Source organism: Anser anser (assembly GCF_964211835.1).
Source record: "Anser anser genome assembly, chromosome: 3".
Lineage (NCBI taxonomy): Eukaryota > Metazoa > Chordata > Aves > Anseriformes > Anatidae > Anser > Anser anser.
Genome location: NC_139722.1, coordinates 1,475,406 through 1,499,039, shown reverse-complemented (window position 1 = coordinate 1,499,039; position 23,634 = coordinate 1,475,406). Strand labels below are relative to the sequence as shown.

Here is a 23,634-nt window from a genome sequence, read left to right as displayed (position 1 = left end):
TCTTGGGTGGTCTGAGCTCAAAACCCATCACAACTTGAATTCCTCCTTGCTAGCGACCGCCAAAACCCACATTTTGCCGTGTGGCTCCCCCTGTAACAGGCTCTTCTCCTCTACTGGGGCTGCTGCCACCCCATCCTAGTCTGCACAAGAGAGGGGAATGTCGTACGCAGCAAACACAGCGGCTTTTCCGTGCCTCCGTGTCATAGAATCACAGAATCATTTAGGTTGGAAGAGACCTCCAAGATCACCTGGTCCAACCTCTGACCTAACACTAACAAGTCCTCCACTAAACCGTATCACTAAGCCCTACACCTAAACATCTTTTAAAGACCTCCAGGGATGGTGACTCAACCACTTCCCTGGGCAGCCCATTCCAATGCCTAACAACCCTTTCGATAAAGAAGTTTTTCCTAATATCCAACCTAAACCTCCCCTGGTGTCCTTGTGCCAAGACTGCTCCTGCTCACGTCACCCCCCCAGTACTGCATGCAACTCCCTCACCTTCTGCCCCGCGAAGACCACCTGCACGTAGGGGTCTACCAAGTCCTTGTTCTCGCCAATGAGAGCCTTCTTCACGTTGGCCATGATGCTGGTGTTCATACGGGGCAGGCCCTCTGCTCGATAGATCTTGATGTAGAAACGAGCCCACTGCCTCTCCGGAGGAACCCCATCTGGGAGGAGGAGGTTCCTGCAACGGCACAAATTGGGCTGGGCACAGCCCTTGGGTGGCCAGGTTGGGCAGGAGAGGCTAATGAAGGACGAGAAGCTGCCCCACTTTCTGAGCACCAGCTCGGGGAGGTGGAAAGAGGACTATTTCTGCAGCCCTGCATTTTATTGCTGTCCTGCCTCCACCCGTCCTCCTGTTTTGGGATAGGAAGGGATGGTTTTGTAAGCAAAATCCTAAAGGAGTCCCTTGAGGTGCCCCTGGGACAATCTGCGTCCCACCTAAGGGGTATAGTCATTATAGTCAGTGGAGTCTAGGGAACAATTAAACTTGGCCTAATTTAGATAAAGCAGGCCCTATTAAAGGGATGTTAGAAGAGCCTTTCCTTTTTCATGGTAGGAGGGATGATCATTTGGGGGTGAGACCTGAACTCCACCACATGCCTTTTATTGGCAGATCTTTGCCTTTTCTAGGAGAAGAAATGAGAGCCGTGGGGGATGATGTGAACAAAATAATTTCTAGAGGAATTGCTGGACCTGTCCAAGAAATGGAGCTGTCCAAGAAAAAGTGACAAAATATCATAAATATAGCACAGAACTATGACCTATAACAGCTCAGGTGGTGCCTCCAGCCCTGGATCCCAGCAAGTCAAGAAAGCTACTTGGCCATTTTGCTCCTAGTCTGGGTTTCTGACCGTGTGGTGAGAGGGTGGGAAGTGGATTTTAAAGCTTGTGGATGCACATGGAGATATTTAATTAGCCTGAAACATTTGAGGATAGAACTATGTTTTAAACTCTTTTGTTTTTTGTCTGTTTGTTTTTTGTTGTTGGTTGGTTTGGTTTGGTTTTTGTTTTTTTGGGGGGTTTTGGTTTTTGTTTTTCTTTTCCTTCCACAGTCTTTTAGAGGGTCTGCAGGGTCACAGGGTCCTGTTTTCTCTCTGAAAAATCAACTTATTCGGTCCCTCTGGTTTCATTGCACAAGGTAAGCATGGGCATAAGAAGGGTGATCTGGGAAGGCTGCTCTCTGCATCGTACAACCCAAGGTAAAGAGGCATGAATCCCGAGAACGGATGTGTGAAGCTGGCTCTGCAAATCCTTACCCTTCGATATCATCCTCGTCTGTCTCGTTGGCTTTGTGTGGAGTCTTGATGTTGTCACCCTTCCCTACGACGGCGATGTCACACTTCAGGTAACCTTTCAGCCCGGCGGTGAGATCCTCGGGGTCGGACAGGATGGCCCACTTGTGGTAGAACTGGTGCTCTGGAAGCCAGGGGACAAGACAGTCACTGTTGGAACGGCGCACAGCAGGAATTCGGACAGAACCTCCCGAAAAATTCATTAAAAGATCTGTCTCATGTTAAAGACAGAGAAACAACGGGATAAACTGTCTGTAGCGGGATGTAGCCTCGACCACTGGAAGTCTTTAAGGCCTAATGTGCCTTCTGGATGGTGTGAGACAGATTTCATCCCCATGTGGAGCAGGGAACCTGACCAGATGCTCCCTCTGTCCCCCCAGCACCATTTGCTGAGCACCCCTGAAGTGCAGGCACTGGAGGCTGCATTTACACCTGAGCTCTCAGGCTTATTTACAGAGGCAGACTGCTGCAATAGGCATGACATGGGAGCAAGGAAAAAAAAATGCAGTGATCTTGGAGCTATCTTTTCCAAAGGGAAGTTGATGTGTTCGGCTCTGGCATGCTGCAAGCACGGGGCCCTCAGAGGGGCAATGCTCTTCTGCAGAGAGCAGGCATTTCATAGGTCCCCTGGGTGTGTGTTTGCTTTGTCAGTCCCCCAGGCAGGACCAGCACGACTCCCTGATTCAGGGACTGGGCTTTTCAGGCAGAAGTGTCCTGGAGAAACTGGCAGGGAGCGAGGCATGGACTGAATGAGCTTTCCAGGGACCCCTCTGGACCTCTTTTACACAATTCCCTAAACTAATCCCATCCGCGCCTGCTCTCACTGCCCGCGCTTAAGGACAGAATGCCAAAAGCATTCACTTCTCATTTATAGTTCTATAAAACAGGCTTCCCTGAAACAGATGTGCTATAAACGAGGCCCATAATTGCGCAGCAGATTTCAGGAGCGCTCGTTAGGCCCATCTGCACTAAGTCACTGCGGGCTTTATCATCAGCCAGCAACACAGCAGCAGCGCTAATCAACCTCTTTCTCTTTTTCATTGCACACTGAGCATCTCCCTTTCTTGGTTTAAATGTGAGACACAGAGGGCAAGATCCCAGGACCTCATCCCAGGACTTTGGGCTATTTGAAAGGTCAATGCCGTGCTTGCAAAGCTACCCTGGGCTTCTGCAGTGGGTCAGCAGAGAGCTGGCACATGCAGCGGTGCCACCTTATTCCGGGTAGGATATGCCACTTTCTCTGGGGGTGCCAAGTGCTCTTTCTCGGCTGCAGAGGGAGCCCAGGTGACTTGCTTATGTCTAGGACACTAATTAAGTGAGATTGGCATCACCCAAGGGAGCAGTGCCTGCCTGGCTGCCTTGCAAAGGCATTTATTAAGGGGTGCAGGTAGGCACGCACGGCAGTCGCACACCGTGGCTACGTACCTGGCTGGGTATAAACGGTTCCAACATCCATCTTGAAGGAGCCTACCAAAGTCCCACTGCGCAGGAGGTTTTTTGAGTGGATCACCTGGAAATCGAGAGGGGAAATCAAGTCAGAGGTTTGCCTATGCCCCGGCTCTTTCCAGAGGTGTTCAGTGTCAGGCAGGAAGGGAGCTGATGCATTTTCCTTGCTCGGTGCAGGACCTTAGTCTGTACTAGGACTCTAAGAGGCAGAGATGGGTTGGCAGCTCTTGCTTAGCAGCCTTGCAAGCCTGTATTAATTGGATTGAACAGAAGCAATGCAAATAAATTCATTTTTGCAACAAGGTGCAGTTTTCTAGCCACTATGGCAACAGGACACCAGGGCACCAGGACATTTACATGAAAGGTCTTTAGGATGATCAAAATCGGTGCCCTAATTCCCTTTGTGGGAGAAATTGTACAAGCGGTCTGTGCATGGGATGGATGTGGGGGCTCCTAGTTGGTGAGTCAAAACACCCACAGTCAGCCACGGAGGGCACAGCGGACACGGCAGCGGAGCTGTGTGGCCCCAGCAATTGAAGGCCAGTGGCAGAGAGGGACCAGGGCTCAGCAAAAAAGGTGAGGCTTGTAGGGCCGAACACCTCGGCTCCTGTCGGGGACTTTACATCCATTCCCAGTGCATGAGCAAAATTGTGTCGTTTTCTTTAAAGCCTGGTAAAAAGGACAACACGACTGCGCTCACTCACGGACAGCTTGATGATCTTGTCGAACATGACGTCTGGGGGGACGTGGAAATCAAAGACGAAGTACTGAAAGGGAAAGGGCAGGCGTGAGGGCAGGAGAGCAGCTCCTTTGGGGATGAAAGACAGTGTTATGGTGCCCACTCCACCAGGACAACCCCAGCCCCTGGCAGCATCTGCGGTCCGAGCAACCAGGAGGAAGAACTGACTGCTTGGAAAAACCGAGAAGAGGTCGGCACAGATCGCTTTGTACCACTTTGTAAAATGCCAGAGGGCAAAGGCTCCCTTTCTTTTTCTCTGTGGTTTGAGATTTCATCTTATTCTGACAAGAACTGACAGAAGAAAGAAACCCCGGGTGAAAAAAGATCCCATTTAATTGACTATGTAGAAACAGGGGTTCTGTGAGCATCGCTGGGGGACAGACCCACCTCATTGTAATAAGGGCAGTTGGTCGATTCCTTCATGGACGTGTATTTCTTTTCCTCTCCGACCTCCACGCAGACCACGGGGTCCATGTTGAGCCCAACCAGCTGCCGGGCCTCGATGATGGTGACGCTGACCTGCGGAGAGGGATTCGTGAGCCTTCCCCTCGCGAGGGCAGCATCAGATGCCGCTCCTTGACTCCCATCTCCACCTGGCTTTTGGTTTTGAAGCGTTTTCATCACAGTGTTGGCAGCTGTGGGGTTTCCTTGTCACACCAAGGACACCCAGCTGCTCGGACAAGCCTGAGAGCTGTGAGGTGGTGAGAGCAGGAGACCCAGGGCATCCCTGATCCTTCCTCCCCAGAGCACGGAACATGGGTTTGCTTCCCACAAGGCGTAAAGTCCAGGGGATTTTGGGAGGAGAGGTTTGGTTGGTGACACCCCAGCTGGCTTAAGGTGCTTCTGCTAGAAAATGCAAAGGGTGCAGTGCTCCTGCAAGGCAGCTGAGAAAGGGTAACGGAGCCCCCTGAGGAAGAGGGCAAGGCTGCCTGGTGTTTGTCATAGAACAGAATAGAGAGCTCTACCATGTCATGGTCACTCTGCCCAAGACGGCTCCCTACCTCCACATCTCCCACCAGTCCTTAAAATCGGTGCACAAACCAACCCAGCACAATGGAGCTGAGGTGTAAAAGCATCCCGCAAACCCGTCATACTCCAGAAATGAGCCATCCCCCACAGACACTGTCCTGCGATCCTCTTGCTTGCAGGGGTGGAATAACCAGAACTTGTGTCCCTTCTGTCTCTTGGCTGCAATTCCTTCCCCCTCCTCTTTATGTTCTAGTTGCACCACTCCTGAACCGAGCACACCCACTGCCCGCAAGCCTCACTGTTCGGTCTAGGTTCATTATGTGTCTAATTAAACCTCCTCCACATACATACTGCTCTAACTGCTTCTCCTGTTTGGTCTCATCTGGGATGCACAAGTGGATCTGGCAATGCCCTGCAATAAATCTCTAACAAAAATCATTGTTTCTGTCATTCCGAGATGTCCCCAGGAAGGTGTTGCTGTGCCGAGAGGCGAGGACATAAAGCGAAATTGCTGCCGAATCAGCGCGCCTTGGTGAAAATGAGGAGAGAAACCAATTTATGAATCACGCCGACACCAACTGGTAAAAAAAATGGGAGTAATATGGCTCATATGAGCCTTGGGAAACCAAATGTGTGTTCTTTTAGTGCTGGATTAAAGTGGCAGGAATGGAGCACTGCTGAAGAAGAGAGCAGCAGCCATGTCCCAGCCTACCCGAGGAAACACAGCGATTTTCTGGCTGCTAACTGCCAGGCTCTCCAGTCTTCAGTATGAACTGGCAGACTGAAAGGTCTTGGGAAGTAAGAGAAATGCCTTGGAGGTGGCCTGCTGCTATTACAGATTAATCTGGGCTTTCTGAGCTGGGCGATCGGATTCAGGATGGGGAGCCACACCAGCAAGTGACTTAATGCAGAACGTGTTGCTCTGCTATTGAAACTCCAGCTCATGGGAAGCCACACTGGTCCTTCCTCCTGGCCCCTGAGCTGTCCCGCGGGAAGTGGGGGACACGTGCCGGGATGAGGAGCTCCTGCTCCTCAGGCAGCGACTCTGCTGACATTCATGGTCCAAGAAGGTTCGAAATAAAAGCTCTCAGTCTGCCTCTTCCTCTCCTAAAAGCATCCAGCCGAGCATCCTCCCCTCTGAGAGCTGCGGACACAGCGCTGTCGCCTACCTGGTAATCCATCGGCCTCCCGGCACTCGGCTCCATTTTGATGTCGGGCTTGGACCTTTGGGGGGGGCAGAGGGAACCGTCAGTCAACCAACAGATGGACTTGCTGCCAGCTGGGACAGAGCATGGGCAGCCCTGCAATCTGCAGGGAATCCCCGTGAATGTGAGGAACACAAACCCCAGGGTTGCAAGCCACCACGGCACATTCGTGCTCTTTTGTTGGACATTTCCAAAAAGCACTGCTTGCACAGGATGACATGATTTTTCCCTTACCCCCGTGTGCCAGCGTGCCCCCCCTGCTTGCACAAGCTCACGTCTGGCCCTCACCTTTTATTCGAGACATTGGTGGTTACAGCCGTGACGGAGGCCAAGGAGATCGTGTCCGGGTCCAGCCCCCCTCCGAGCCTCATGGCTTTTCGGTCCAGGTCTTCTGCCTCCAGAACAGCGGGTTCATCTGCATAGGCACACGGAGACAAAAGAATGTCTCTTGTTGTTTCCACTCAGTGAATAATTAAAGGCGCAGAGAAAGGTAACCAATACGTCCTATCGACCTCACCCGATAACACAAAGAACAATGGGCGCCAGGTCAGCTCACAGGCAGCCTGGTCCAAAAAGGATTAAAAGGAGGTTTGCCTCATGTGACATATTATTCCACCCGGGGAACGTGCTGTATACAGCTTTGTGACAGCAGGAAGCTTTGGAAAACTGAGAAATGAGAAACAGCCCAGACTTCAAGGGGTAAAGCAACACTGGAGCAAGCTGCAGAGCGAGCTACCAGGAGAGCAGATGCAAAGGCAACCAGCTCTCCAGCTCAGGGGTGGTTGGGTCTGGAAAAACAGGAGAAAGGGGTCACGTCCCAGGTGGGTCAAGCCCCCAAAGCCAACTGGCAATTGCAGACCCAGAGGTCTGCATTTCTGTTGAAAGAAGTTGCTGAGATGCTGAGCTTCCTTGTGTGGGGGTCACGTGCATGCAGTGCCTGCCTTCCTGCCTTTGCTCTGGGCAAGAAACGAGCAGTTTCAGAGGCAACGAGCAAAGCAGGGACAGTCCCTGTCCTTTGAGTCAGACATCCCGGTGTAGGTGGTGGAACACAGCTTGGCTTGGTGGCACCACGGGGTAGCACCAAACCTGCTCTCGCAGCACGGGCGTTGCTCCTGAGGGACAGGTTTCCTGTCTCTACCAGCCTAGGCAGGCCCCCAGCTTGCTCCAGGGGCAAGGGGAATGGTTTTAAAATAAAAGAGGGGAGATTTAGATGAGGTGTTAGGAGGAAATTCATCAGTTAGAGGGTGGTGAGGCACTGGGAACAGGGTGCCCTGTGGGTGCCCCATCCCTGGCAGTGCCCAAGGCCAGGCTGGATGGGGCTGGGGGCAGCCTGGGCTGGTGGGAGGTGTCCCTGCCATGGCAGGGGGCTGGAATTAGGTGATCTTTAAGGTCCCTTCCAACCCAAACAGCTCCGTGGTTCTATAAATCTATGATTCCATGATTCTATGGTTCCGTGACTCTGTGAATCACAAAACCGACGTGTTGCTCATGGAGCACTGCAGTGTGGTCTGACAGCAGGAAACCCAGCGCATGTTGCCGTATAACCAAAGGAGGGAAGACAGCCACCCCATCCCAACACCAGCTGGCAGGACCAGGGGTCTGACAGAGGTGGTGTGAAGTGAGCAGAGCCCCTGCAAAGCGTGCAAAAGCCAGGGGCACGTGGATAGCTGGGGAAGAAGTTATTGCCGTGTACCAGCTGCCACCAGGTGCGGGGAGGTCGCCAGAACCAGCGTCTAATGCAACGTTTCCTCCTTCCCCACAAGAACGCACTGCCCCAACTCTTTGCCATTGAAACCCAATATTCGATCTGGATGGAAACAGCAATGAATTTCCGATCGCTGCCCCTCGTGCGTCTCCAGGAAGGCGTCCGATTTCAGGCGGCCCCGCGGCGGCTGAGCCCGTCCTTTGCTCTGCTGATGCCTGTGCAAGCACCAAGGTGCAAGGGCAAAACTGTGCTTGGCATCATCACATCTGTGAATTATCCCTAAAAAGAAGCTGGAAGCTGCCTGCGTGACCTCCAGGCTTTTCACCACCGTTGCACATTGCTGTCTGGCAAAGGGTTCATCGTGGAACTCTCTCCATCAGGTCCCACTCCCCATTTCCCCATGGAGACCTTCCCTCCAGCTCTTCTCTCTGCACCAAGCACTCCCTGCCCCATCCCCGAGTTACAGACGTGCTGTGCCCAACGTGAGCCCCTCGTGGGTTCTCTCAGGTGCTTTCCTGGGGCGTGGGAGATGGTGGAAAAGCAGCACAGCAGGGAACACCCTCCTCCCGGCACCTACCTTGCTTCCGATGGTCATCCTTTGTGGGACGCGCCTTGCCGAGCTTCATGGCTGAAAATACTCCTTTCCCGGCTCTGAAAGGGAAAAAAAACAACAACAACAACAAAAAAACACATTGAATCCTGTGTTTTCAGTGCCATTGTTTGGGATTTGGATGTGAGAGCAGTAGGAGCTTTCCACAGGTCAAATCAAGAGAGGAATGTCAGCTGACAGAGCAGACACGGACAGCAGCAAACGAGGGCCGGCACGCCAGAGTCCCCATAAATGCACTGCCTCTGAGTCTTGGGTCTCACATTTTCTCAGAAATGCCCCACACTGAGATAAAGCACGAGGCTGGAGCACAGCAACAGCACCAGCAAACTCTTCCACCTGCCCCATGCCCCCGCTCTCTGCTTGCCCCCGCTGCTCCCTTCCTCTCCTAACCCCTGTGCGATTGCTCCCTAGGGCAATTACCTAAAAAAATTGTTCACTAAAAATAACCAATTCTAACCACCTTGGTGTGAAAAATCAGTAACGTCTTTGGCTAGGTATGCAGCAAAGCCGGGGGGCCAGGGCTGAGCTCCCCGCCTGCTCTCTGGGCTGGGGTCAAATTCGCTCGGGAGGGTTTGGGCTGGATTGGCAAAGGTTTGCAACTTGCCTGCCAGTTGCTTTCCAAAAATGTTAATCACTTTAAGCCAAGCGTCAGAAGGAAAACTTCCCCTAGCTCCAAATGCTGCGGTGGGATGCTACCACAAGTGCTTCAGGCATCCGGACCCTGTGTTACTTCCCCATTTCAACAGAAGCATCTCAGGAGTCTGAGATAAAATGTTTGGCTTCTGGAGCTCAAAATTCACCTTATTGTTAACATCCATTTACACCTCTCCCAGTTCAGAAGGAAACAAGCAGACTTTCGAGTAGCTTTTTAAATGGGTGCCTCCCGGGGTGTTTTCTCAGCTCAGCACAGCCTCACGGACTGGGACCATTTAAATGAACTTAATTTCTAGTCCCTGGCTTGCTCTGGTAGAGCACCAAATACTCTAACCTGCGTACAGCACAGTACTGCAGGGTGATAGAAAATGCCCTTAAAATGCAGCACTCGGTACGCGACAGGATTATCACAACACCGGCCAGACTGCTCTAAAATAGAGATTTAACCAAAGGTCAGAGATTGCTGAAGGCAACAACAGATTTGCATTTTTGCGAGACCGTTCACTGTTACTTGGATGCAAGGCCGTGCTGCTGTTGCAAAGACTTGGGAGCTTCAGAGTTGCACAAGACTGGAAGTAATGTGGATTTTTAGCCTCAAGAATCAGCTGAAAATCCACAAAGTAGCCACAGCATCTGCAGAACTTGAACCGGCAGAAGCACAATCACACCGTGCGATAACTCCCTTCTAAATTAAAGAGTGAGTTGCTGGAGAGATGCTTGGACTTTGGCTGGGATGTAGCAGTGCTCAGGGTCTCAGGGCACTCTGGTGGCTGTGATTTGCCTGCAGGACCCAAAGACAGGGGCAGCCCCTCGCTGGGCAGCCAGAGGATGGGTGAGGAATGGGATCTACGTTCCCAGAGCAGCTGCGGGGGCAGCAGCACTGTTAAACCCTTTGCAAACTCCCTCTTTTATGAGCAAATGCAGGAGCTCAGGCTGTAAAACTCTGCTCCGAGACCACTCTCCACTGCCAAGTTTCCTTCTAGCAGACAAACGGCCCCTCGGCAAGCTGCACACCTCTGGTGTTGGTTATGTTCCCTTCTTTTCAAGACATATCTTAAAAAATGGGGAAGAAAATCTCACCAGCCCCCGAGCTGCCGTGCAGGCAATTTGCTTGCAGATGGTTGGTGATAAAATCACTGTATCTGTCCTGGGAATTTACTTCCAGAATTGTGGAATGGTTTGGGCTGGCAGGGACCTTAAAGCCCCCCTGGTGCCACCCCCTGCCATGGGCAGGGACACCTTCCACCCGCCCAGGCTGCCCCCAGCCCCATCCAGCCTGGCCTCGGGCACTACCAGGGATGGGGCACCCACAGCTCCTCGGGCAGCCTGCTCCAGGCTTTGCCTTTTTCCTTGGGAAGTAAAACAAAGCAGAAAAGCAGCTGGTGATGGATCCAGAAGGAACCTGCAGAGAAGACACTGGCAGTGCTGCTGCCCCACCGAAATATCGAGCTCCTTCCAGGGCCACCAAGGGTTTATAGGGTCCTGGAGAGCACAGCGTCTGATGGCCCCCTCAGGGGAACGATGGGGCTGGCTTGGGGCCATGTGGAACAAGGCGTGTGGATGTGGCACTAGGGGACATGATTTGGGGATGGGACTAGGGCAGGTTGGTGGCCCTGGAGGTGTTCAAGGCCATGTGGGAAGGGGCTTTGGGCAACCTGGTCTGGTGGGAGGTGTCCCTGCCCATGGCAGGGGGGTGGAACTGGGTGGTCTTTAAGGTCTCTTCTAACCCATTCTAGGATTCCATGAAGAGGCCCCAGAAATGGGAAATACATATCCTGAGAGCCTCCAGCCCACCTGTAAGATGAGCATAAGCTCCAGAGCAGAGTTCAGAGGGTACCCAGCCACGTCCCCATGCTCGGCTCAGCCCCAGTTCTTCCCTCGCCCTGCCCCTCCTGGTGTTCCCCCGGGCACTGCAGTCCTAGGGGGACGAGTGTTTAGGAAACAGCCACCGAGGAAAACCAAAAAAAAGCACAAGGGAGTGGATTTGGGTGGATTTTGGCAGCGTGCGTGGCAAATATCAAGGACAAGGGAAGAAGCAAGCAAAGGACCAGGAGGAAGCCATCCCAGGTGCTTTGGGGGCAGACACCCAGGTAACCCCCCCCAGAAGCTCCAGCCCCTTCCCAAGCCCCCTGTGTCACCCTCTCCAAGCCAGATGAGCACCGACAGGTCCCAGTCGCTGCCCCCATCCCCTCCCCGTCCCATGGGGGTACTACCTTCACCCGCCGGCCGCCAGGAGCTGGCTTCCTCCAGGAGACACTGGAAGAGCTCCGCCGAGACGGGAGAGCCGCCAACATCTATGGCAGGATGGCCATGTCCTCGTGCCCCACGAGCAGGTCAGGGTCAAGCAGGGACGGGGACCCTGGCCAAAAGCCTCCTCTCCGGGCACAGCTGGGGTTTTTTGGCAGCGTTAAGGAAAGGCCGTGCCAGCCCCTCCGTTGCTCCTGCTGGGCTAAAACGTGGAGGCAGGCAGCAGCCGGGTGGGAGCCGGCGGAGAGCTGACACCGTCCCCGCATGAATATTGCATGAGGACCCGTGAACCTGAGATGCCGACACAAGCTGTGCCACAACCCCCTCTGCCGCAGCCTGAGCTTAGCCTCCTGCAGCACCGGGATGCCGCCAGCCTGCCCGCCCGCTCCCTCCGAAACAGTGCCAGCTGCTGGCCCGTTGCAACCTGGTTTGGTGCCTCCAAGCAAGCTTAGCCCCATATTAGACACCAGAGCATCCACCCAGCCTCCCCCGGTGCTCTTCCCTGGGATTTTCTGGTGCCTGACATGGGACTGAGCAGATTAATCGTCTTCGGCCGATGGAGGAAGGCACATCCACGTTTTGCCTGCAGCTCCCAGGAGAGCGCAGCCCCGCAGCAGGGGCAGGCGAACCTGCAGCACGTGCAGGGAGCTGGAAGCAGCCCCTCTCCTGGGCAGCTTCTGGTTAAAGATCTGGTGGCGGGTTACTGGTTAATTATTCAGGGGTAGAAAGGAAGCTCTAATCATTGCTTTTTACTGGGGAGTTGAGAGCAGGGATGGAGAGCGGGGCTGTCACGGCTCGTTTCTCCGCAGGAATTCTGTCCGTAAGGTGGGTGCTGCCTCCACGTGTGCCAAGGACAGACCCCAGGGCCACACCGTCCTCCAGACAGCTTTAATAATGTGCAGGGAAGACCCCAACCCCAGCCCCAAGCCCAACCCCAGCCCTCTCCTCCCCCTTCCAACCAGTGTGGGAGGAAGGCCAGCAAGGGCTGGGCTGTTCAGGGCAGGGAGTTTTCTTCCCACCTCTTCTCGTGTCTGCCTTCAGGACGTTTCTCTCCTTTCCCCACCTCCTCCCCGTCTCCTGTCTTTACACGAGTGCCTGTTCTGTTCATGCCTGACCAACACAGCAAAATCCTGCCATAAACCGGTCTTTAAGCAGCAGTGCAGTGAGCATGAGCCGGAGGAAACCACACTGGTGGGGAAGTGCCCTGGTGGGGCAGGGGTTGTCCCCCGGGCAGCAGATATTAGCCTGTACTCGCAGGAGACTCGAGCTTAAGCGCCAGCAGATCTGTGTCAGGGGGCTGGGGGGTGCTGCTCAGGCACAGCCTGGTCTGGTACCAGCACAAGCGACCGGGATAAAAGCAAGGCAAGAGGTGAAGAAACACGTCCCCGTGGATGCTGTGGCAGCCTGACCCACGGGCACCGGAGCTGTAAAGCTGGTGCCAAGTCCTGTGTGCTCAGCCCTGTGCCAAACCCCTCTCCTGCCCCAAACATCCAAGCATCCAAGAGACCCGAGCTCCTCCGGACCCGACAGGCTCAGATTTAGAGAAGGGGGGAGCACAGCAGGCACCGGGCCAGCCCCAAGGTGAGCTAGGACAGCTGGAAACAAGGAGGAGGAGAAGGAGCGGGGAGAGCAAACCTACTTGTGCTCCTTCGTCTTCTCTCTGCCTTTGCTGGAGCCGGTGGCCGGGTGTCAGGGGAAAAAAAAAGGCAAATGAGTTTCAGTGCGTTTCAGGAGCTCCAGCCAGCCCACTAAAGCAGCCCTCCTGCAGCTCTCCTGCTCCTCAGGGGCGCTCCCGGGTACCCCATCCCCAGCTGTGGCCACGGGCACCTTTTCTCAGCCAGGCTGACCCCAGACATTAGGTGCAGGGGAAGCAGGGCTCTTCTGCTCAGCCCAGCACGGGCAGGGGTCAGCCTGGAGCTGGGGAGCAGCCAAGGAGATCCACCCAGAAAAGCAAACACCGATGGCAGCCGCTCAGCTGCGCCATCTACATTGTAAATCTGCCCGGGGCGGAGAGGGATTTAAATCACGCCAGGCTTTCCTCTGTGGTTCATGCATGTGGTCCAAGCTCCCTGAAAAGCTGTGGCTTTTCCTCACCCTGGCCTGGGGGTTCATCTCCTGGCTGTGCCAGCTCCCAGCCCCACCTCGCTGGGCTCTTGGCTTTGGCTTTCTTAAAGCCTCAGCTCTTGGACCTCAGCTTCCTCTTAAAAAAAAAAAAAAAAAAAGGGCTGCTTGTGTTTTCTGCGTTACGGAGACAGATAGAAACAGCGAGGAGGGACACTGAACTTCAGCAGAAAATCAACTAAATGAAAATAAAATCACCAGCAAATCACATGACCCAAAATATAAATATAAATATAAATATAAATATAAATATAAATATAAATATAAATATAAATATAAATATAATGTATATATCATATAAATATAAGCTATATATATATAAGCATATATAAATAAAAAAATATAAATATAAATAAAGGAGAGGGACCCCAATAATCCCTGCAGCCCAGCCTGCACCAAACTGGTTCCAGTGCTGCGGGACTGGTTCGGCTGTCTCTGCACGCACAGGCCATGGGGATGAGCTGCTGCATCTCCCCAAGGGACTCATCCCTGCAGGACCTTTCCCTGCCACAGCCAGAGCCCATCCAAAGCACCCTGGGGTGCCCCTGGGGCTCCCCTGCCCCCCTCTCTGGATGGGGATCAGCGTCCTCAGGTGGCTGATCCCATTAACCTGGGTGGACGCGAGGGCTGCAGAAGTGCTGAGCTCCGTGAGGGGCTCAGAGATCCCTCCTCCAGTGCCCCGTGGAGCAGCTGATGCTGCATTTCTCTCGCTGTCCCATCCTTCATCCCCTGCCTCTCCTGCTCCAACCCTCGTTGCAGAAAGAAGCTTCTCCGACTGCCACAGTTTGGCATTTTGGTGCCAGAGAAGGACACGGATTTCCCGGGATGGCATCACCAGGGAATTCCCACTTTATGTCGTCATGAAACTTGTTCTTAAGCACTGTCGTTAGCACAGCTGAACTTGTGGCCCTGCCCTGGAGCTGTTCCAAGGGAGAGCGATAGGAAAGTGAGCCCGGGCCAAAGCAGGGAAGGGGGAGTCAGGTACCTGAATGGCAACACGAGGTGTTTTTTCTCTCTGCCCTTAGCCTTAGCTCTGCAACCACAAAGATCGATGAGTTCGGGTGAGATTCGTCCTGCTGCAGTGACAAAACCTGCACCCGCCTTCTCCCCCTCAAAACCATGCTCAGCAGCATGCATCAGGCACCAAGCAGGCACGCCAGATGAGAATGGGATGGGAAAGTGCTGGCTGACTGGCCGTGTGCATGGATGGGTGGGTGGATGGAAGGATGGACGGGTGGACGGACAGACAGATGGACGGATGGATGGATGGATGGATGGATGGATGGATGGATGGATGGATGGATAGAAAGATGGATAGATGGATGGGTGGATGGATGGATGGGTGGATGGATGGATGGATGAAGGGATGGATGGATGGATGGGTGGATGGATGGATGAAGGGATGGTTGGATGGATGGGTGGATGGATGGATGGGTGGGTGGATGGATGGATGGTTGGATGGATGGATGGATGGATGGACGGATGGGTGGATAAATGAAGGGATGGGTGGATGGATGGATGGATGGATGGATGGATGGATGGATGGATGGATGAAGGGATGGTTGGATGGATGGATGGATGGATGGATGGATGGATGGATGGGTGGATGGGTGGATGGATGAAGGGATGGTTGGATGGATGGACGGATGGATGGATGGGTGGATGGGTGGATGGATGGATGGGTGGATGGATGGATGGATGGATGGGTGGATAAATGAAGGGATGGGTGGATGGATGGATGGATGGATGGATGGATGGATGGATGGATGGATAAATGAAGGGATGGGTGGATGGATGGATGGATGGATGGATGGATGGATGGTATGGCACTGGGATTGATGGACAGAGAGACGGACCTATATAGAAGTAGATGCAGGGAGGGATGGATGGAAAGAATTGCACTGACAGATGAATGGAAAGAAATTCAATGAGATGGGTGGATTTGATTGGGATGGATCAAAGCACAGACGGACAGGTGGAGAAAATAACATTAGGATGAGGTGGTGGCTAGTAAGAACTGTGTTGGGATGAATGCATGATGGATGGATGGATGGATGGATGGATGAGTGGGTGGATGAGTGGGTGGATGAGTGGGTGGATGAGTGGGTGGATGGATGGATAGCTAGGCAGACAGATAAATCCCATCCTACAAGCTCCTTCAAAAGGCCCCCAAGTAGAAGGAAGTATGTCCTTGTTGGTCATAGGGAAGAACAGACCAAACCCAGAGAAGACCTGCCCTTTGGGGAGGAGGGAGTGGGGTGAGCACGAGAAAGCTCTGCCTGCCAGTAAGAAGAGGGCAGGAAGCAGTTAGGATCCTTCCTTGGGGCCAAACACCATGCAGGGATTGTTATGCCAACACATGTCACATGCGTGCACACAGAGTGGCCAAAGGGCCTGAGACAAGAAGAGATACCATCCCCCGTACCTGGGATCTTCAGGGTCTTCACTGTTTGGAAGAGACACAACCAGGAGGGTGAACGTGAGGAAGAACCAACCCCCCCCCCATACAGACGTACCCTCCTACAGCCCATGGAAGCCCACCACAAGAGGAGAAGGGAACACCGGCTGCCCTCCCCACCCCAAGAATGATCTCCTGGAGATGATGCTGAGAAGGTTCACTCACTGCAATGCACAGCAAAGGGCACGGTTTGCTCCAGCCTCAGCCAGCACTGCATGGCCAGGCAGCGAGGAGGCACCGTCCCGGCAGCAGGACAGCGATCCTGTCCCAAATTCTGAATCCTCTCCACCTCCCCCAGGTACTGAGCAGCAGGAGCAAAGCACAGACCTCCTCCTGCATCTCCTCCGGTGACTGACACTGTGTCAGGGCAGGGGTTGGAACTAAATGGTCTTTAAGGTCCCCTCCAGCCCAAACCACAGCAGGATTCCCTGATTCTACGACCAAGATGGGCCAGGATGAGGGCAACCCCCCACCAGCCATGACATTTTGGTACCTTGCTACCGACTTGTATCCGTCGTTGAACTTAATCCTGAGCGAGGCACCGAAAAGAGAGAAAAACAACCACAACGTCAGGCTTCTTGAGGCATCCCACCAGCAGCAAGGCACGTGCTGAGCTGGCCAGTGCCTTCCAGGCTTCTCCAGCATAGCTGCTCATGCCATCCCCAGGGAAGGTCCTGGGGTGGCAGGGGCTGCCTTTCATGGCACAAGGCATGGGAGCTGTCACCAGCTGGCAGCAGGCAACATCCAGTGCTCCTCTGGATCTGGAAGATCTCCAGCAACTTCATTGCATATGGGAAGGGTTGCAAAAAGGATGGGGGAAGCGTGGCAGGGACTGGTAGTCTTTGGGAGGTCGTTTCATTGCCTTTGCCCAGGACAAAAAAGACCCAGGTTGCACAGTCGTGCTGACAGAGGCGTTGTGCAACACCCCTGACGTGTGTGCCCAAATGCCACGCTTGTACCATCAATTCCAGACCTCCTTATCTACTTGGACGTGGAGGTTTTGAACCTGGCCAGGGGGGTGCCCAGGCATGACAGAGGCAGGGGGTCTGCACCTCCCCGCCTCACGTCCTGGAGGTTTCCATCACCAAGCTCAACGCCAGAGCTTGGCAACGATGCCAGCTTCGGATCAAGCGACCCGTGGGGATAATTAGTGGAGGGCAGAGGGCTGAACCCGGTCGGACACGGTTAGGGTCTGCTGGGCACGCACAAAAAAAGGCGCGATCAATAATTCACCGTGCCCAGATTGCTTTCGGCTGAGGGCTCTGCGCTGCCCATCAATATTTCAAGGCCAGCGGCTATCAGGTGATGCGTCGTGGGGGCTCGGTTTCAAGGTGGAGGGCAAATGTGATGCACACAGCCCCATCCCACCGAAATTTGGGCAGGCCAGCAGTCGCTGCTCTACCTGATCTGCTCTGGAAGTGCCCATCAGAGGGAACCCAGGGACAAATAGATGGGAAATAGATGGACCAGAGCTCGTTCTCTGGCCACGATGCAGCTTGTGTTGGACACTTCGGTGTCTTATGGACACCGCAGGGTGAGCAGGCTCCGAACGGAGAGCCCCGGTGAAATGTATAAACCTGGATGTGGCAGATCTGCGCCCCCAGGTTTTGACATTTTGGCCTGGATTTAAGGAATTGGTCTCTGGAGAGCAAGACTCTGAGCGTGTCTCAGTGGGTCAGAGGCAGGATTTCAGGGCCATGGTCTGAGCAGGGCTGCTGGGGGTATTTACCTAATGTGCTGATCTTCTTCTGCGTCGTCTCCAAGGCTGGGGCATTTACAGAGAGAGAGGGAAAATAACACTGTGATAAGAAGTTGGAGGGCTCCTCCGTTGTGCCAGAATTTTTAAAAAAGGGATGATTTGCTCCAGTACAGGAATAACCTCAGAGCACAGCACCACAGCAAAGCACTCCACGCATGCCTGAGGACCCACAACCAGTCTGAGCTGAGCTGAGCTTGATTTTTTTTTTTCAGCTGGGGTGGCAGTGGCTTCCCTCACCCCACTTGTAGCACCTGCCTTCTCTGTCTTGTCTCCAGCTTGCTCGGCCACCCAAAAAAACCAGCATGCAAAGCACAAAGGCAGCCCACCTGGGACCAGAGCGGCAGTCAGGATGGGTTTACTGCTGGATTTCAGCTCTGGTGGGGCTGGCAGTTGGTTGGTAGGTGGGTAGGTCCCCTGTGGGGTGAGCACCTGGTGCAGAGCATCCAGGGGGTCTGCAGGAGCTGGAACGAATGCAGCTTGCAGCCCCTTTTGGGCTGCAGATGGACCTGGTAGAAGCAGCACAAGGTGAAACCCCGAAGCAAAGCCCCAAAACCTCGATGGGGCAGACTGGGGTGAGCTGGGGGCTGAGCTCCCCTGTCCCAGGGCTTTGTCCCAGGGATGGGACAGGCTGCACTGACATTTTCTGCGTCTTTTCCTTCCTGCTGCAAGCTTCCAGCCCTGTTATTCCTGAAAAACCTGCCTTTCTGAGATAGATCTCTGCAATCTCCTTGACTTTTTTCTCACCTAACGTTCCGGTATAATAGAAACAACAACAACTGGTGGGCTGGGACCCCCAGGAGCAGCACGGGGACCCTCCGCCTGCCTCCAGCCAGGCTGCAGCATGCGTGCAAGCAGAGGATGAGCCCAGGCTCCCGGGGGATCCGTCAGGCAGGGGTTAAGCCATAAGGAAGCACATCCGGGGGCTGTGTTTTAGGACTATTTGCCCAAAGAGCAGCCTCCTGCTGTCGCTCAGCCTGCCTCTGAAATAACAACGTGATGGGTCACAGAAGCCCGCAGAGGACGAGGGCTTTTATAGCTTCCTCGAACAGTCCCTGATGGGTTTGGGGATGCTCCTGCTGGGGGTGATGAGGTTTAGCTCTGGGGCTGCTGGTGCTAGACACGAAGCAGGCTTTGCAGCGAGGCTGCAGCCTCCAACGAGCTGCTTTCTGCAGGTTATTGACCGCAGCCTGATTTCTCACCGTGCTGTTCGTCTCTGCCAGAACCATTAGCAGGGAGCCCGGGAGGTGCTCCAGGCTCTTTGGTATTTTTCCCTGTCGTGGAGGGAAAAAAAAAATAATAGCAAAATGGCTTTGTGTCTGTACTTTCTTGCCAGGAATCCTGCTGGGACTTTATGGGGAGCAAATGGCCGTCCCCTTGTGCCTAGGGCTGAGGGCAGGGTGGCCTTGGGCAGAAGGGACATAAAGCAGAGAGATGGCAAAGCTGGCATCCCTTGCTCACTGCTGCAAAATAACTGAGTGCCAGAGCATCCCCATCATCCCCGCCCGAGTGCTGTTACCTCCCTGGGCAGCCCCTGCACCTAAGGACCTCACCGCCACCAAGCCACCCAAGGGAGGTGACCCTGATATTGAGCTGGCCACCTCTTCCCAGCCACCTGCACCCGTGTCCGAGCTCCTGTGCCCAGCTGCAAGGTCCAGGCAGGATTTCAGCCAGCCCCAGGCCACAGCAAAAGGGGGGGGGGGGGGCGAGTTTGGGGCCAACGTTATTTTTGTCCAGGATATAAGATCATTCACTTTGCATGAGCATCTTTTGGGAACTGATGTTTTTTTTCTCTGGTGATGGAGGAGTGACCTGGAGCACCTGACGGAGGTGTTTGCCTGCAGGATGTGTGCGCGCCTGCTCCCAGGACACGGGGCTCGAGCTGCAGGCAGCCCCCTTGGTCCTAGCTGCACATGAACGCCTGGCGAGTTCCCGGCAAGCACGGCACTATTTGTGCGCTCCTGGTTGCTGCTGCTGCTCTTTCCCTTTCAAGGCCCGTTTGTTCTCCCCCCCCCCCCCCCCGTGCACCCTCTCAGGAAAGGGAGTCGGCTGAATAACAAAATAATGTCCCTAATGAGCCGCGGGAGGAGGCAGGCAGCTCTGTGATGGAGACACCGACAGCCCGTGGAAATCCAGGGGGATCTTTCCACTGCCTTCAGCCGGATCCAAACATCCCCAGGAGGACACAGATGATGGAAGCAGGCTGAGAAGACATGTGGGATTACATGAAAGGGGCTGCCAAGGAGATTTCATCCTGCTCTCTGGGCACGTACAGCAGCCTCGTACCTCTGCACTGCCAGATTAAAGGTGCAAGGGCATGCTCCCTGCCTTTGAAGACACACTGCCTGGCAATCATCACACCCGTCCTGATCTCCCCCATCCAAAGAAAGGTTTTGGACGGGAAATAACCCCAAATCTGCCCTGTGGAGCTGGCCCCGGTGTCAGCTTTGTGCCTGGGTTTTACCCGAACTTCTCTTTGCTGCGTCTCCTCCCCGAACACTTTCTGGGCACGGTGGGGAACAACCCACAGCACTGCACAGCAAGAAAAGCCACTGCAAACGGAAACACACATCACAAGGATCTTTCCCCTGCTCTGGACAGGGCTGGTCTCAGGTTCTGGGGACAACTGTGGAGATGGAGAGGCCTCCGAGGCGAGGCAGCACCCCAGCTGCAGCCTCACCCCACGGCCTTTCCTCCTGCATCACAGCACCTGAGCATCCTTTCCAAGGATGCTGCTACAGCTGCTCCATCACAGCTCTCCCACAGCTGGGAAGTGGGAATCCAGCAGCAACGCCTGCGGGACATCCCCAGGGACACGGCAGGAGCAACGCAGCACTGCACTCCCCACGGCCACCAGCACGGGTGGGCGCTGGCAGGCTCCCTACCTCGTGCTGAGGGAGCCCTGGCTAAGGCTGTCCCCCTCGCCCAGGAGCTCGTCTTCGCTGTGGTAGTACATCTCGTCCTCTTCCATCCTGCGGGGGTGGTAGGATGGGAAACGTGAGCCCCTTTCCTCCCTGGTGTTCATATTGGGGGTGACATTGATGGCCACGGGGGACCGAAGCCCCCTGTGCTGCTGCTGCGGGACAAATCTTCTCCGTCCCCTCTTCTCCTTGGGACAAAGGCAGCAGGTGAAGCCCTGGGCCACCCTCAAGCTTTAGTGCACTTATCCTCATGATATCCTGCTTGGGACAGTGATTAGAGCAGGCCCTGCATTTTTGGGGTGACTGCAGTGCCGCTGCCTGCTCCTGGGATGCCCAGGGAAGGAGCTGCAGCAGCCTGGCTCTGGGTCAGCCCTGCGGAGGAGATTTTTTTTTTTTGAAAAGTATTGTGGATATCAAGGAAAAAATGCTGCCAAGTTTCGGAGGCTTTTGCCAGACTGTGACCCCTGAGAGCCGCTCTCCCTCCTGCTGAGCTGTGGGGGGAACGCAGCGAAAGGATCAGTGCCGAGTAGGATTTGCCATGGTGGTGTTCAACCTGCACACGTCCCTGCTGCCTGTTCCTAAACTGCCGCATTCATTTCAGCTCCCCGGTAGGAAGGATGGGTCACCCACTGGGTGCAAACCGGCCTCAAAATGTCCTTCTGCACCAGCACGGGGGCAGCTCAGCAGCCTCCAGCACCAGGGGTGCTCAGCAAACCAGGCGCCTGCCCTGAAAATTGCCCCTGGTGGGCTAAGCTGGCCGGCTCAGCCTCATCCGCAGCCCCCGGAGACCTCGTGCAGAGCCCCCGGGCACAGCAGAGACACATCAGAGTCTCCTCGTGTCTCGTTTGAGAGCTGTACGGGCAGGATGGGACCCTGTGAGGGGGCTGTGCAAGCAGGGCCGTGCCTGCACACCATCCCAAGACCCCCCCAAAGCCCTCAGCACCTTCCCTCCCGGCAGCATCACAGTCCGCCGAGCCGGGAAACGAGTCTGCGCTTTCCATTTGCCTGAAAATTCACAGGTTTCGGCCCAGTTCACACAGTTAATTAAGTGCCTAGGAGTGATGCGAGTGACTGGGAATATCTTTCCTCAATCTCACCGTGGGGAAAAAGAAATTTTGCCCTTATATGGCGGTAATAAAGTGCTAAACGCAGGCAGAAAGCAAACAGTGCCGGAGCACACGACTGCAGAAGCGCAGGGTGGGGGATGCATGGCTGCAGCAGCACCACAGATGCAAATATTTTTTAAAAAAGCGGTCAATTCCTAGGGTTATGCTTTGATTCACCTTGCAAGCAGTTGGGCTGTGACCTTCATCCAGGGACTGCGTGGTCCTGGGGGGTGTAGAGCGACCGGAGCACCCAGCTCTGCACCCTCCGTGCACAGCTCCCCCTCCTCTACTGTTTATCAATTTCTACGAGATTTTAAGCAAGTTCAGGGCTTTGAGGTCTCCACTTTTCCAGCTGGGTTCAAGAGCTACTGGAGTGGAGCCAGGCAGATGGAGTGACTGTCAGGACAGCACAACTACATAAATGACATAAATTTGCCTGAAAACGTGGCTTGGCAGCTCGTGAACCCGATGCTGTTATACCTGAGTGGTTTTACACTTGCAAAGCCCTCCTGTTGCCTAAAAACTGGATGAGGGATTGAGCACGGGGCTCAGAATGGGCGAAATCCAGCCCAGCGTCTCTGTGGTCCATCCGTGCCTTGGCCTTGTGGGTGGCATACAAAGTGGTAAAGGGGCTGTTCCTTGGGGTCCCGAGCACCCGCAAGCAGCAGCCTCAGCCCTCACCTCACCCCAAAGCACAGCCACCTGCAGCGTCCCCAGCCCCGAGCCCTCCCCACACATCCTTTGCAACTGGTTGCAGCAGCTCTGTGTCAAGCAATGGAGGGAGACCGTTCCTGGGCTTGTTTTCATCTGGGATCACATCCCGTGATCTTAGGAAGACGCAAAGGTGATGCCAAGGTGCTGTAAACTAACAGAAAGCCGGTAACGGCATCCCTTAGAGGCCTGGAGGTGTCCCCCTGCCATCCAGGGGTTCTCAGCTAACCCGAACAGGGCTCGCCTTCCCCGGCATGGGGATGGAGATGTCATTTAAACCTGGTGACGTTCAGGGGGACAAAGCAGAAAACAGGGCTTATCGCCTCTGTTCCACAGCACCCCTGGTTTCTCCTCCAGCCTCACCACGGGACGTGCACACTCGTAATGCTCCTGGCACATGGACACAGGTCAAAGGCACTGTCACCACCCCAGAAGCATCCTCATCGGTGTGGGATCACGGCCTGCCTCCTGCCCCCAGCACACCTCCACCTCCTGCGCTGGGGGTCGAGGTGCGGGACCCCACACTTCATCGACCAGCCCCAGTCCCACCCGATACGAGGAGGTTTGCCAGCAGCCAGACCCTTCACCCTCCTCAGATCTGTATTTAATCACGTTTATAACCCAACGCCTGCCATGCCTTCCAAATCCCGATGCTTGTGGGAGGCCTTGGCTCCGTTCTGGAGGGCCCTGGAGGAGCACCGGGTCCTGTTGGCACCGGCACGAGGCCCCATACGGCCCATCCTCACCTCCAGCTCTGGTGCGGGTCTCACAGAGGCTGGGGAGGAGGAGGAGGAGTGCTATGGGGCGGGAAGCTCCTCAGATGGGTGCTGGGGACACCGCAGCCTTTTGGCGACAGCCCGGCCACCGCCATGCTGCCCCCATTACCTCCTGAAGCTCCTGTCGGCAGGCTGCTGGCTGGATTTCCCCGGGGACACGTCGGAGCTCTGCCGAAGGCCGGGGAGGAGGCTGTCCGTCTCCAGAGGGCACCTGCCGTCCCCCTCCGGGCGCAGGCCGGGGGTCTCCAGGAACTCCTTGTCGCTCCACGTGCCCACCGTCCCGTCCTGGGCCTGGTACCGGATCTCTATGGAGATGCTGGTCTGCAACACACGAAGAGACGGGCTCAGCCCCGAGGAAGGCAGGTCCCACGAAATCCAAAAGGCAGGAGGAGCTGCTGCCTTGGCTGCCTG

The 23,634-nt window shown here is 54.9% G+C and overlaps 1 protein-coding gene across 3 annotated transcripts in view; it reads right to left on the bottom strand.

Moving 5' to 3' along the window:
- OTOF (otoferlin) overlaps positions 1-23,634 on the bottom strand; it is a 77,706-nt gene that overhangs the window by 27,157 nt on the left and 26,915 nt on the right. For 2 of the 3 annotated variants that reach the window (XM_083827679.1, XM_083827681.1), the window contains exons 5-13: positions 23,333-23,544; positions 8,441-8,514; positions 6,447-6,573; positions 6,123-6,177; positions 4,372-4,503; positions 3,950-4,012; positions 3,225-3,309; positions 1,764-1,923; positions 502-688 (exon numbers count right to left, since the gene is read on the bottom strand). In XM_083827679.1, coding sequence (XP_083683805.1) covers positions 502-688; positions 1,764-1,923; positions 3,225-3,309; positions 3,950-4,012; positions 4,372-4,503; positions 6,123-6,177; positions 6,447-6,573; positions 8,441-8,514; positions 23,333-23,544 — 1,095 coding nt within the window. Of the gene's footprint in view, positions 1-501; positions 689-1,763; positions 1,924-3,224; positions 3,310-3,949; positions 4,013-4,371; positions 4,504-6,122; positions 6,178-6,446; positions 6,574-8,440; positions 8,515-13,013; positions 13,044-14,480; positions 14,529-15,920; positions 15,942-16,446; positions 16,483-17,682; positions 17,719-20,594; positions 20,682-23,332; positions 23,545-23,634 lie in introns of all 3 variants that reach the window. The other variant, XM_083827680.1, reaches the window with a different exon arrangement.